The 14,294-nt window shown below is 36.0% G+C and overlaps 1 protein-coding gene across 4 annotated transcripts; it reads left to right on the top strand.

Moving 5' to 3' along the window:
• The first annotated feature begins 411 nt into the window (after nt 1-411).
• Nucleotides 412-13,642, top strand: cracdlb (cracd like b). Of its 4 annotated transcripts, none has more exons than XM_043242296.1 (12): nt 412-517; nt 3,999-4,123; nt 6,876-6,940; nt 7,301-7,457; nt 7,527-7,656; nt 7,982-8,143; nt 8,272-8,340; nt 8,449-8,673; nt 9,472-10,708; nt 11,715-12,007; nt 13,001-13,082; nt 13,181-13,642. In XM_043242296.1, the coding sequence occupies exons 3-12, from the start codon at nt 6,892-6,894 to the stop codon at nt 13,339-13,341; spliced, it is 2,565 nt and encodes an 854-aa protein (XP_043098231.1). In that variant the 5' UTR covers nt 412-517; nt 3,999-4,123; nt 6,876-6,891; the 3' UTR covers nt 13,342-13,642. The 4 variants fall into 4 exon arrangements, with proteins under 4 accessions (XP_043098231.1, XP_043097967.1, XP_043098143.1 ...); XM_043242032.1 differs by having other exon boundaries at nt 13,178-13,642; XM_043242208.1 differs by lacking the exons at nt 412-517; nt 3,999-4,123 and adding an exon at nt 6,699-6,759 and having other exon boundaries at nt 13,178-13,642.
• Nucleotides 13,643-14,294: the final 652 nt, after the last annotated feature.

The following is a 14,294-nucleotide window of genomic DNA, read 5'->3' as shown; positions in this document are numbered from 1 at the left end:
CACACAGAATTCTTAGAGTTTTTTTAGAATAAAAATCGTCATGTTTCTGAGTTGGAATGTGTTTTCAATATGTTACTCCTAAACTTTATTTATTATTATTAATAAATGTATTTTATTTTACTTTAAATGTATATTATATATATATATATATTTTTTATATATATATATATATATATAATTTAATTTCTTTTTGTGTGTTTTTATCATTGTGATCGTTTTTTTTTTCATAATTTTTTTTCACTTTGCCTGTTAGGATACTGGTAATCGTAATTTACCTCTTTATAATCGCTCCAGTTACTTGAAAAACATAAATAAATGACACGCAGAAAAGGAAACTAAACAGTGTAATGCTAATTAGGAGAAGAGCACCTGTACGCCTCAGCACGCCATGTGTGTCGTCATCACGTGGGTGTGGCCAATCACGCGCGCTCACTAGTGTCTTTGGGTCTCCGAGCTGCGCGCTTTTTGTTGACGATCTAAGCGCAGGTGCGCGCTTCTGCATCTCCATTTCGCAGAGGTAAGAGGTCATCTATCTATCTATCTATCTATCTATCTATCTATCTATCTATCTATCTATCTATCTATCTATCTATCTGGACATTTTGGCTGAGAGGTTTTTAAAGGTTCCTATAAGCCTTTGCGAAGTAGAGGTTTTAAATGAATAGCTTTTTGCATCAGGCGCATGTTTGCGTTACTGTATGATGTCATGCACTTTGTTATGGTAGTTATAAGGCACATGGTTACTGTACATGGCTTGTAAAATGCACTTAAACGTTAATGACTGACATATAACTTTATAGCAGTATATATCAGCAACTTACAGAAATTGTGAATTTATAATTTAACATGCTACATATGTAAAAACAGTATAAATCACCGCCACGACCGATTACCATGGCATCATGTGATTGATCTTCTGCATTTGTATTAAGACAGGTGTGGGATGTTTTCTAGGAAGGAAAGCCTGTGTGTAGCTCACATTAAAGTGATTGTAATCCAAAGGTCAGTACGTTTAAGATGAAAGCAGCGTTTAGGAGGGGTCGAGTATCTTCAAAACACAGTTAATGTTCAAGCAGAATAGTCACTCTCTCTGTTAATGTTTGCACAACAAACTGTCATGAAAGGAAAATTGAGTCATACAGAACTTCAAGGATAAAAATCAATCTTACAAATGTTCATTAATACTAGTTTAAAGGGTTTAAAAAGTACTGAGAGTGACCATAACAGCAACGGGATATTTCAGTGTTTGTATTACGCTGCATGTATAACTCCATTCCAGACCCAAAACATACTATCTTGCATGATAATTAATGCCCTAGCGTGTTATTTTTGTTAATGCAACAGGAAAGTTCTCAGAACTTTGGAAAACAGGCATTCTTCTTGTTGCCTCTTTAATATATTCCTAAAATGTTAACTCAAAAAATGATATTTATGCATTGTTTATGCATACCTTTTCACTTTTACTTCAATTAGCTGGGTGCTTGTTTCAGAGCGTTCAGAGAACATTCAAAAATATATTTCCATAATGTTCGTGCAATTATAAATTGAAATGTTTTCTTAATACTGTCCGTAATATTTGCATAACCAAAAAATAATCTTTTTAACATTTTTATCATTTACGAACACTTAACGGGATTATTATCGAAACAGGCTTTTGTTGGCTATATATATATGGTATTATGTGTCTCATACACAACCTGAAAAAAGCATACACTACAACAAAAGTTTGCCATGGCATTTAGTGAATGAACTGAATGTAGCACAGTCTATACAGTGTACAAAGATGGGCTCGACTGTGCAGATTGCGTTTCATCTGGGTAACATGGTACTTGAATTGACGCATTCATACCTTAAGAAAAGAGAAGGCAGAGTCTAAAAGAACGAAGCCGGAGAAAGTGCGCCGGAGTGAGAGAGATGGCGTTACTGGAGCAGTCTCAGGGTGTTGGCTTACATTAGGCCCAAACAACTGGTTGCCAGCTACATAATGTTGTCTCCATCTTTGGTTGCTCATAAAGGATTCATTTAGGGTCTTCAGGAGCAGACAGAAGGTCGATTAAAACCTCTTGACATTCGCAAGTTGTGTAAGCTGTTGATTCAGAGCTTATTTTTGGAAAGGTCTTCTGGGAAACTCCTCCGGTGTCACCTGCAGTGTTTGAACGCAGCCTAACCTGTCTGAGGCAAACAAGATGGGAAGGAAATTCTGTCGAAAAACTAATCACGAAACTCCGTGTACTCGTAAATCGAAACTCGTAAGGCCTTCGTGTGCAATCAGAAATGTCCTTTTTCCCTCTTTTGAAGTCGTAATTATGCGTTTGTTGCGCTTTGTTTTTTTTCGGAAGGAATAGGAATAATGGAGGATGCCAGATTGATTCTTGCCTAATTCGTAGGGAAATCGAAATATCTAATGAAAGCGTACTATACATTTTCAGTCAACATCTGAATTGAAGTTGAACAAAATGTAGCAACCCATTTATTTGCACACATATAAACATTGAGGAGTTTCGGTCAAATAAATGCAGTTTTGTGATGCAAAAAACAAACGGTGTTTGGGGAAAACTACAACCAATCGTGTACAATTTCCAACCAGGATATTTATAACGATTCCGATCGCATGCAAAGACAGTTAAACTCAATATAAATGTGTTGAGTGCACTTTGTGGGACTTTATACACACATCACAGCATTTTGCTTAGTTTTTAAATCAGTGTTTGAGTCTACTCTGGGCCAGTGAGATATGCAAATACCAAAAAAAGCACCTGACATGCTTAAAACAGCAGTTTTCAATGTCAGAACCAGAACAGGACAACAGCAGATGAACTAAATTACATTTTTAATCAAATTTACATTGGCCAAATCAAGAGTAACTAACTACAGAGGGGGGTGGGGTGTCATTGTTTGTTGGCATGCATCTGGACCAAGAAGAACATCGATGCCAGCTTTTTAATTAATTTAACACGACTCGCCAAAAGTCTGAACAGCAGTCCACAACATCATCCTATTCGCTGGTGATCTGTCATTGAAAGTGAATGTTTAACTGCAACCCAGAGCTGCTTCGTTGAGTTATTATCTGACAATCCAGGAGGCCAGTTCAGTTTTTTCAAATCAATAAAATCATTTTTGTTGTAGAAACATCATAGACACAAGTGTAAACATCACAAAGCAGTCACAAAGTGACACTATAACACAATTTCTTAAAACCACTGCAATATAAGTTGTATAGAATATAGTATATATTCACTGTAAAGAGTATATAAATAATATTAAAACATAGTCTTGCAGTATAAACTGCGGACAAAATGTACAGTTACAGCAGGTTTTAGGAGCCATTTGTAGCTTGGTAGAAAGCCATGGCCTAGTTTCAATTCAGCCTATTCAAATTCTAAACCACTATGAATGCTCTACTTACAATATGGCGCTTAGATCATTTCTCATTTCAGAAAATTGATTTTTTTTTTCTTCATGGCAATTATTAAAGCCTGCAATCACTTTAAAATTTAGGTGAAAAGCCACCTGCCTACTGTAATTATTAACTCCTACAGAGGAAAAAGATGCTTTAGTAAGAGATTTTTCTACAGATCATCAAGTTTTTAGAGGGACTTTCCTTGAGTTCAAAGGGTTGACCGGCTCAGGAAGGTGTATGCAAATAGACAGGAACTCATTTAAAGGAATAGTTCACCTGAAATTAAAATTCTGTCATCGTTTACACACCCTCATGTTAGCCCTCATGTTTTGTTTCTGTGGAAAGCTGAAGGGTAAATTTAGCGATGCATTGAAAGTGAATGGGAATGGATTGTTGTCAGGCTCCAAAGTGACAGCAACAAAAAAATATATATATTATAGAAACCAATAAGAAGATCCCAGTCAGTTTTACAACATCTAATTTACTGTCCTCACATTCTGTCACTACGAAACTCGTTGTTCCTGATCGCTCTCTCGCTCTTTCCCTGTGCTATACTCTTTCTGCTATGCTATAATCCCCTCTTAAATGTCATTTACAGATGCCAGTGATCTAAAGCTATCAAGGACTGGAGACCACCACAAAAAAAGCACAAAAAACCCAAAGAAGACAACAAAGGAAGCTCTGAGAAGAGGAAGAAAATTCTGCATCAACTTAAAGCTTCTGGTAAGTTAAATATTCCTGTTAATTTTCATTTTGCAACCAAATCAGGAATGTATTTCCAAAAATGTTAAAACAAATTCAAAATCTGATAGAAAGGTTTTAGAATGCAGAGAAATTTAAAAATCTAACATTATGGTCTTTACACAAATGCATTTTCCAAATAAACTTTTTATAATTATTATATATGATATTCTATGATTGGAATTGTATTATATAATCAAGCCAAAAAATTGTACAGAATAAAATAATTACATAATTAAAACAACTTAAAAATGTAAAAAGTGGAGAAGGGCAATATAGCTGCATTTTTATCTAAACAGTAAAAACAGTGATATTGTGAAGTATTATTAAAATTGGAAATAGTTTTATTGTTTTTAAAATATTCAAATATATGTATTCCTGTGTTAACAAAGCTGAATTTTCAGAAGCCATTACAGAGCAGCATTTCATCCATAGTTTTTGCTTTTAATATGCAAAACACATTGATGTTTTTAAATGCGACCTGCAGGAGGATGACTTAGAAAACCGTCCCTTGATGCCCTAGCCTTATTATTACATAATATGATCTTTTGGTTAAACAAGAGTCTATTGTGTAGCATTGTGCTGATTCTAATCCTAACCACCAGTGCGTAACATGAAGGTACAGCACTTTTGTCATCCTCTGCTCGCTCAGAGCCACATGGTTTTATGACTATGATATTAGGCAACAAGAACAACAGGGATTATTGGTGTTTCTGTCATTAGATTGTTTGGTTAGGGAGCGAGGACAGTAATAGCAGGTGTGTGTGCGTATGCTAATGTTCATGACATGCGTGGCCATGTACATAAAACATTGTTGGAATTGATTGCCTAAGTTTTTTATAGATTAAATGGTTTTAGACATGGACATCGGAGGACACAGCAAGATAAAGTTACAGCCACAAAAAAGTAAACAAACTGCTGTTTGTTTTTATTAGCATTGTTAGCATCTTTATTGTTATTCCTCCTACTTAAGATTAAGGTATTAAATTCTACTAAAGTTTGGCATAACAGCACACACCCATAGTAACTAACCACGAACGCTTTAGCGATGCGTTAAAACCACTGAAAACGGCTTACCGTCTGCATAGCAATGCTAGCAAACACGCATATAGCTACAGTACTTAGCTAGCATGTTTTAGTTTATTGGTCTAATCTGTGGATGACATACTAGGAGTGTAATGAACTAAACCAACGGTAAATGTCAAGAGCGCTTTTCTACAAACACTCAATGAATCTGAGAACTGAGGGCATGTGTGTGTGGTTAATGAATACTAAGAGCTCAGACCAGGGCTCAGTTTCCCAGGTTGCAGGTAGACACGATCTAATATTCACTAAAAATGGCGTCACCCTTGCGCATCTCTAGGCAACTGGTGCCCGAGTAAACTACCTATTATTTGCTCTAAGAAGTTATTTGTATTACAAGAGGCCACTGATTATATCACAACGCAAAACCAATAAAAAAGGCACAGGAGACGTTTGCACAATCTGTGGTTTGTAAGAAGGACAAGCCCAACCGGATGAAAGCAGATGCTGTGCGTCTTCATGTTTGCCAATATAAAAAAACTCTCTCTTTTCATCTACGTCATCAAACTTGTAAGCTAATGTGACGTATTAGCACACAATGCTAGTAGTGTATATTTACAACAAGGTTATTCAATAGGCTATATGCTGTCATTCAAATGGAAGTCATTAATGTTTTTAATGAAAAAATGAAAGTACTATAGTGTTTTTGAACCATGCAACAGTAAAGTACTTGAATTAATTGGTTGTGGTAATTCTATAGTAATATAAACAAATTACTTTACCGTACACTGTACAGTTGTCTACAACTATAGGGTATATTATAATACAATATATTTCAGCTTACTGTAGTAAAAACTAAAGTACTGTATTTATTATAGATTGTCAGATCACTATAGTTAATACTACAGTATGATGTAGCATTAATTAACAAAGTGTTGTAAATACCATAATAATATATACAGTATAATAAACTTTACTATAGTATAGTTCATTTTTCATGTGCTCACAAAAGCTGCATTTATTTGTTAAAAATACAAAACAAAAAAACAGCATTTTAAATAATGTTTTCCTATTTTTAAATACTTTGTGCTGCTTACTATTGTTTTGGAACCTGTGAAAATGACTGACACCAAATGTTTTAAACAATTTTGCATATAACAAAATATTTCCACTTTGAATAAATGCTGCTCTTTATAACTTTTTATTTATCAATAATAAAAAAAAAATCAGCATGTTGAAATGATTTGTGAAGGATCATGTGACACTGAAGACTGAGTAATGGTGCTGAAAATTAAGCTTTGCATCACTGAACTTTAAAGTATAGCAGTATGGTAGGATTCTTTTCTGAATTCAGCATTTGTTCCCGTATAAAGGACCTTTAAACTGAAAACAGGAGCAAATCAATTCTTTCCTTATAAGGGCATTGCAGAAGAATCTAACAAATGCTTAGGACAGGGTTCATCACCTTTGAACGCAGGAAATGATGTACTGAAGTGCAAACAGAGTGTATCAGTTAACCATCTGATCTTTAGTGCTGTAAACCAAAGACGTTTAGCAGACACTCTTCCACCCAAAGGAGCAAGCTTCTGGATAAAGTCTGGGCTTTAACTCAATTAGTTCAGTCTGCACATGCTGATATTAATACATTTTCTTTCTTTCTTTTTTTTCAGTGTCTATTTTAATGAAAATATGTTATCCTCTTGTCTTGTAGATCAGCGGATAAAAACATGGAATCCAGCTCTGGAGAAATGGACAAAAATGGAGAGGAACTCACAGGTTTGTGAACACTATATTGGAACTTATTCGCATGTTTCTGTTTAAGGGTTTGTTCACAAGACATACTAATGCAATAGACCACGAGAGATGTGATTTTTACTTAAAATAAAAAAAACAACAGTTGTCTGAGACTATATGTTAACTCCTGTGGTTAAAAGTAACACAGAAGCCATGTGATGTAGAACACCAGTACTAAAAATAATTAATAATTCAACTCACAAATAACACAAATGCGGTAAATTACATCAGATAGAACCAAATCTGACTGTACTTCACAAACAGAGCTTCCCATGACATCAGTAATCTTTATTTGTGGAGATCCATTCAAACCGATCATGCTGTTTCTGGTGCTTTCAACAGGAAGGAAGAAGTCCCGCTTTAAGCAGCTGAAGACACGTCTCTTTGGGAAACTGAAGAAGAAGGAAAGCGAAGGGCTGATTAAGCAAAGCCAGTCTGCTAGTGACATTGCTGCTCCAGAGGGCCGAAGGGAAGGCTACGATTCTGAAGACGAGTTTTCGTAAGTTCGCATCGGTTTAAGTACTGGGCCACGAGGGCATCTAATAAAACAAACCTTTCGAATCTGCAGGTTCCCGCAGGGTCTTAGCTCCCGGGCGCTTTCCCACGACAGCATCTTCATCACAGACCAGACCTCGTCCACAGAACCGACCCGGGTTCTTTCGCAAGAAAACGTTCATGGCAAAATTAAGGCTTTACAAGTAAGGAAATGTGAAGGGACCAAAAGCTTTCAATTGTTATTTGTTCTAAAGGCTGTTCTATTTGAGCTATTTTTATTATGCTGCATCAGTGTGCTTTGTTAAACTTTCGTTTAATGAGTTATTTAAAGGAACACTCCACTATTTTTTGAAAATAGGCTCATTTTCCAACTCATCTAGCGTTAAATAGAAAAAATATTGAAACTCTTTGAATGGATTCAAAAATGGTAAAATTCTACTTCTTGACTAGAGGAGTTGGAAAATAAGCCTATTTTCAAAAAACGTGTGTTCCTTTAAATAGCATGTGGTTTATATTTTGTTTCATCAGTTGAAACTACAGCAGCAAAACTTACATCTAGGTCCTCCTCCAATCCTGATTCCCGGTAAACGTATAGAGGACTCAGGAACCACTTCAGAGGATGATGGTTTACCTTGCAGCCCACCTGAGATGTCTTTCCATGAGCGAGTCATGCACGAAGCAGTTTATAAGGTAAATGAACATCAGAGATATGAGTTTAGGTGAGGTGAAACGCTTAACATGGTTAGTATATGCGCTAAACATGTAGTATATGTGCATTATCTGAAATTAATGGAAATCGAACACCATTTTTCTTACAGTACCCCGAATCTCAGAAACATCTAAGCTCTCTGAGTTTAGCAGGAACAGGAAGTGAAGAAGAGGAGCAGGTAATATTCAAGTATTTTAATAATAATCATCATCATCACATAACACAACATTCAAAATGATCCTTGCAAATTCAACACATTATATGTGACTTCTATTGTCTCATCCAGGGCGATCCTTTCCAGCCATCATCAAGGCCTCTGTCTCCAGTCTCCAAACTGTGTCCTCAGCCAATCGTCTCTGCCGCCTCAGCCTGGACCACGCCCACCGCAGGGGTTGACTTCAGTAGCCCTGCAGGTTTCATGCAAAGGTTGGATAACTCAGCCGCCCGTCACCGCATGTCAGTCAAACCGAGGAACCAACGAGCCAGTACAAGGGGGAAACGAATGCCAACAGTAAGACGATGAAGTTTATAAAATGCATATTCAGACTACACATAAATATGTGTGCATGATCTGGTTTTAAATTAGTTTAAAGAAAAGTCATGTGACACAACTGAAAAACAAGATCACTCTCATTTTAATTGATGGTGCTGGGAACACTAGAATTGCTTATCTTCTAATTATGTTTGGATAGTTCATTTGCAAACATCATGTGTTAATTTTATCCTTTAACTAAACTAAAAAATGTATAAATAAATGTATAAATAAATATATATATATATATATATATATATATATATATATATATATATATATATATATATATATATATATATATATATATATATATATATATATATATATATATATATATATATATATATATATATACATATATATATATATATATATATGTAGTGGTTCATGGCTATTAAGTAATGTGGTCTTTCTGTTAGTTAGTAAGTCAACAGGATATAGAAAGAACAAGGGGTACAAATGGAGACTACAAAAATCACTGCTAATTTAGTCACACTTGATTTTAAGGTGCAGTTCTCACTATTAACTTGCTAGTAACAATGAGTTTTGCCTCAATAAATTTCTAAGTAGATAGTTCTGTTCAGGTATGGGGTAGGACTAAGAGATCTAAAATATAGTCATGCAGAATATGACATTAATATATGCTTTATAAGTACTAATAAACAGCCAATATGCTTGTAATGTGCATGCTAGTAAATATTGAGAATTGGTCCTTAAAGTGTTACTAATATGTTAATATTTTAATTTGAACATAGTTTGATCTCTCTTTCCCAGGTATCTCTTTCTCCCAGGCTTCGTTCAGAAAGCATCAGTGATTTGGATAATGTTCTGTCTGAAGAAGAAGATGAAACCATGACGTCCACTGAGACAGTGAACCAGTACTCGTACTGCTCTCCGACTTTGGAGCTAACAGAAAAACCCGCAACTCCAGAACCTACAGAAACAAGTCCAGAAACGTCAGCGCAGGACCAGGAGGAGAACCCTAACAGAACTGAAATCAATTTCCCAGCTTTGGGTGTTGAAATCCTAAAGCCAGAAGAGTCTCTTGAAACTGAGGGGAAAGTCACCTCGAATCCCCTTTATTTGCAGCCTATGACTTTTAGCTCGATCTGCTCAGGTCCACCGTCACCTTCAGGACTTCCAGAATCTACAGCACCATCAAGGGAAGTAGAGTTATTAAGAGCCCATTCATCTATCCAGACAAATGTTAGAAACAATATCCAGATTCAGATCAGTGAGAATCTCATGTGTGACACAGATAAAAAGGAAAGTATCCAGGAAGAAGCAACATTTAGACCACATCCTGTACCTCTGCCTCGCTATATAAAAAAGCCCAAAATGGAAATAAGGAGCCCTCCGTCTCCAAAAGGAGCTGAGGAAGCCCTAACGAAACTTTGGGAAGCCGAAGTAGAAACGGCACCTAGCACTGGATCAGTCCAATTTTTAATTGCATCTGCAAAGTATCGCTCCAAATCAACCAGTGACACAAAGCAGAACGAGGGCCATTTGAAATATTCTCCAGGAATCAAGACCCAACCCATCAAACCCAATCCAGAGTCGCAGAAAGATGAAGTGAGAGAAACAAAACCAACGGAGCTTCAGAATCTCCTCCATCAAACGCAAGAGCGAAAAAGCAGTTTTCATAGAGAAGTACCACCACCTGTTACGTCCAAACCAACAACAGGAACCAGTCTTAGGAAAGCAGACACGTCTACAGAACAACATGTGGAAACAGAGAAACTGGAGGAACCTGAAGAGAGGAAGAGTGCTTTTGGGGTGCATCTCCGCACAACTTCTCTGTCCCTGAAATATCGCTCAGAGGTTTCTAAAGTCAAGGATGAAACCAAACGTTACAGTTTAGAGTCTAATACAGTGACAGAAGTCTCCAAAGAGCATGCTGGGAAAGCAGAAACCTTCAGGAACGTGTGTGACAGCAATTCCAAGAGTAAACACAGTGTTCCCAAAAAAGTAGATTCACAGAGCCTGGACTTTCCGCTTGCTGCCCAAGACAGTGAGTGCAAATAATTTCTTCTTTTTGTTGTATATGTGTTGAATTGGTTCATTTGAAATTTTAGTTTGTGGAACTAGTGATAAATTTGACCGAAAATTACTAAAACTGAAAATGTAATATAAAAACATTACAATACATTAAAATAACCCTATTATTGGTTGTGAAAGGTTCATATTTTGGTTTTGGGAGTCCCCAACAAAAGGTTGACATGCATACAAGAATGCACTTAGATTATGCATTTATTTTTACTTTACTTGCTCTACGACTCCAAAATGATTCGCTGAATGATTTATTTTTCCAAAACCCTCCTTTTGGATGATGCTACTCTGCGGTGATTGGTCTCATTTTTATTTCATCTCACCTGTAATTCCTGAAAAAGCAGCTTTTATGAACACAGTGCTGCTTTGTGTACAGCATTACCAGGGAAATCATTATTTTAAGCACCGTGGTAAAGAATGAATCTGCATTTTCATTTCAAAGACCAACAAGTGGGCCGGCAATATACTAATATTTCATCTTGACAGTCAACATGAAACAGAATGGGTTTAGTTTTAAAAACGACTCGTTTCAATGAATCAGAGTCGACTCTTTCTTATAAAAGACAAAAACTTTATACGGTGTGCACTTTCTGCACTTTCATTCACTTAGAGCTGTTACACAATGCATGAAAGAACATTTGCAAAAATCCATAATAGGGGCACTTTTTGTTAGCATCTAGTATAAAAGTTGCTTCTTGATTATATTCCGAACAAGAACGGCTATTTGCATATAGAAGAGTCTGACTAAGATGTACAACAGCCAATAACTACTTGTTTATATAAATGCCATTTAAGCAGTGGTTTTCAACCAGTAGACAGCAATGGAGAAACATCATTTGTTGTCCAAAAGTAATAATTATTGCTAAAAGTTATGCAAAATCATTTCAGAGGCGTGCAATCCAAAACGAAATGTACGATTCTTCTTAGTTGATGGGCATGTCTTAATGAAACTGATTACTGTTTTATAGATGGAAGACCTTCTGTCCCAAACACAACAGGAGCAAGTAAAGAGGCTGTGTCCGAGCCGGGCTGGATGAGTCTGGCCAGGGAGAAGACCAGAGCCTACCAGCCATTCCTGGGCAGATTAGCCACAAATCATTCACCTGTCCACCCCACATCTCCAACAGCTCCTCCAGCACAGCCTCTCAAACCAGCCTTACAGCCTAAAACACCGCTACTGAACGCCTCGATTCATCCACAGAAAACAGCCAGCCTACAGACGTCCTCGAGACCTCCAGCAAAACCAGCAAAAGACTGGCAGGTAACATATAGAGAGTGCAAAACACATTTAGCTAAACAGTAGGTTTCTCTATTATTTTATTATTTTTTTCATCATAAAAAACAGCTGTAGTGTGTCTGATCTGATCCAGTTTGTCTGGAATGACATAAAGAAACGAAATAAATTGGGAGAGACTAAATCCAGAAGAACGTCTCTAAGACGGACTGGATGATGATCAGACAAAAACAGCTGTTGTCAGACAAAAATCTCACTGGATTATTATTAATAGGATATCTGATAGGAAAGCTGATATTGACACATTACAGCAAAAGATAGAAATAACTGATTTAAAACCATTTTAAGGTAGAATACACTACTTGACTTGATCTGAACAGATTTTTAAAACACTAGGCATCATATATTTACAGACTCTGTAAATAGTGACAGAGGAGAAGTGGGCATCATTCACTACACGAACGAGGATCACACACTGCCAGACTTTAAAGGTGTTTCGATCACGACAGACTCACGCAGAAACGTACGCCTTGTTGCTAGGAGACGCGTGACAAATGAAAACAGATGTGTTCTAAAATCTGCTGAAAATATCAAACATGTCTGATATCCTGCGACTGGATAGAGTAGAAGTCTGAAGATAAAAAACTGGAGTCTGTTACCATTTTCTGTGGAATCTGTCAGCTTTAATCTGCAGTTTTCCTTAACTAGCATCAATATGTTCAACCTGTAAAACTGGGACAAAAATGGTATTCCAAATACTAGTGTTCAATCATTTTGGCCACCACTGTATATATTAAAGTGTGCAGTTATTTCCTTTAACCCTAAAACACAACAATTAAAAATCAATACAGAAAATTCCTTCATATTAAAAATAGTACATTGGACCATGTTGTATGTAACTGTTGTAGAAAATTGCATTTGTATTGTAATTATATAAAACGATCTCGTATCTCTATAATGTGATAATCATTAAGATGCATCCGTAAGAGATAATAAAGATGAATTATTTGCTGTTTGCAGGATAAAGGGAGGAACAGCACACCAGAAGATGACCCGACGAAGAGAGCAGCAAGACCCACAGCGCCTTGCAACAACGCAGAAGGTAAAGCTTTCATTTTTAAATGTTTGTACATTTCTTTGCATTTTTATGTTTACCATTTGGAATTAATACCGTTGTTTGTGTATGTTCCTCTGTAGTAGCACTTACTGTCACATCTGAGCCTCCAGCAACCTCACCTTCATCACCAACAGACGTCTCTCAGCAGCAGCAGCCACGGTCAGACGGGGCTCAGCCGTCCTGGATGGAGCTCGCCAAGAGAAAGTCTTTAGCCTGGAGCGACAAATCTTTAGATTTAAGCTGAGACATTCAGCGACGAACTGATGAAGTGGTGCAATATCTAATGTTACAATGAATGCATGTAATACGGAGCGTGTTCGTACATGACCGATTGAGTGCGACTGAGTGATAGATTTTAGAATTAGAATTGATTCGCATTAATAAGATTTACACAGACGTTTGTGATATGATCAAGCCTTGTTATATGCAAAAGTGAGAAAGAAGAACATTGTATATATGTAGTTAAACGCCGTCTTTGTAGTAGGTTACACCAAGCTGATTCCCAAATCTGATACAGCGATAATAAACTATGAAGTTAAACTGTACATAGTGTGGGCCCAGTTATTGCAGCATGTAATAATATATCATAATGGCACATCAAAATGCAATATTGCACAAACACATTTTAGTTTTTACTTTGAAATTACAATATTCAGCAAGTTCTCAAGATACCTCACGATTTTTTCATTTTGCAACCACTGAAAAATTGCAAAAACGCACTGTAACGATAAAAGATTAAATTAAAATGAAAGGGCATAACAAAAATAAATAAATCAGTTTTTGGGGCTAGATTCTAGAAAGATAGATTCTAAGTAAACTTTACATTTTGAAAATTAGCTAAATTATCTTTTTTTTGGAAATGACTTATATATATATGAAATGCATATATTTTATCATATATATATATATATATATATATATATATATATATATATATATATATATATATATAATATATTATATAATTGAAATATTTTTTATTATTATATTTTCATGAGGGGGCTCAATGTTGGAGGAGTGCAATCTTTTTAATATCGATTAGAATCCCATTTTTTGTAAAATGTTCTGGTTGATCCTTTAGGAAAAATATTAGGTTTTTTTTCAGTTTTTATATAAAAACCATTACATCACTAAGCCATAGCGACAGTTCAAGTGTCATTGGTGATTTCCACAAAATAATTCTTATGCTAGCTATTA

This window comes from Puntigrus tetrazona, chromosome 1 (genome assembly GCF_018831695.1).
Source record: "Puntigrus tetrazona isolate hp1 chromosome 1, ASM1883169v1, whole genome shotgun sequence".
NCBI lineage: Eukaryota > Metazoa > Chordata > Actinopteri > Cypriniformes > Cyprinidae > Puntigrus > Puntigrus tetrazona.
Note: the sequence above shows the minus strand (reverse complement) of the source record. Positions and strands in the feature narration are given on the sequence as shown.

Bases quoted from the DNA above. Each gene is read 5' to 3' on its own strand.
- cracdlb (XM_043242032.1), top strand. From the start codon at position 6,892: ATGGAATCCAGCTCTGGAGAAATGGACAAAAATGGAGAGGAACTCACA. The intron at 6,941-7,300 runs GTTTGTGAACAC...TGCTTTCAACAG, and splicing joins AAATGGAGAGGAACTCACAG to GAAGGAAGAAGTCCCGCTTT. The intron at 8,144-8,271 runs GTAAATGAACAT...TTTTTCTTACAG, and splicing joins TGCACGAAGCAGTTTATAAG to TACCCCGAATCTCAGAAACA.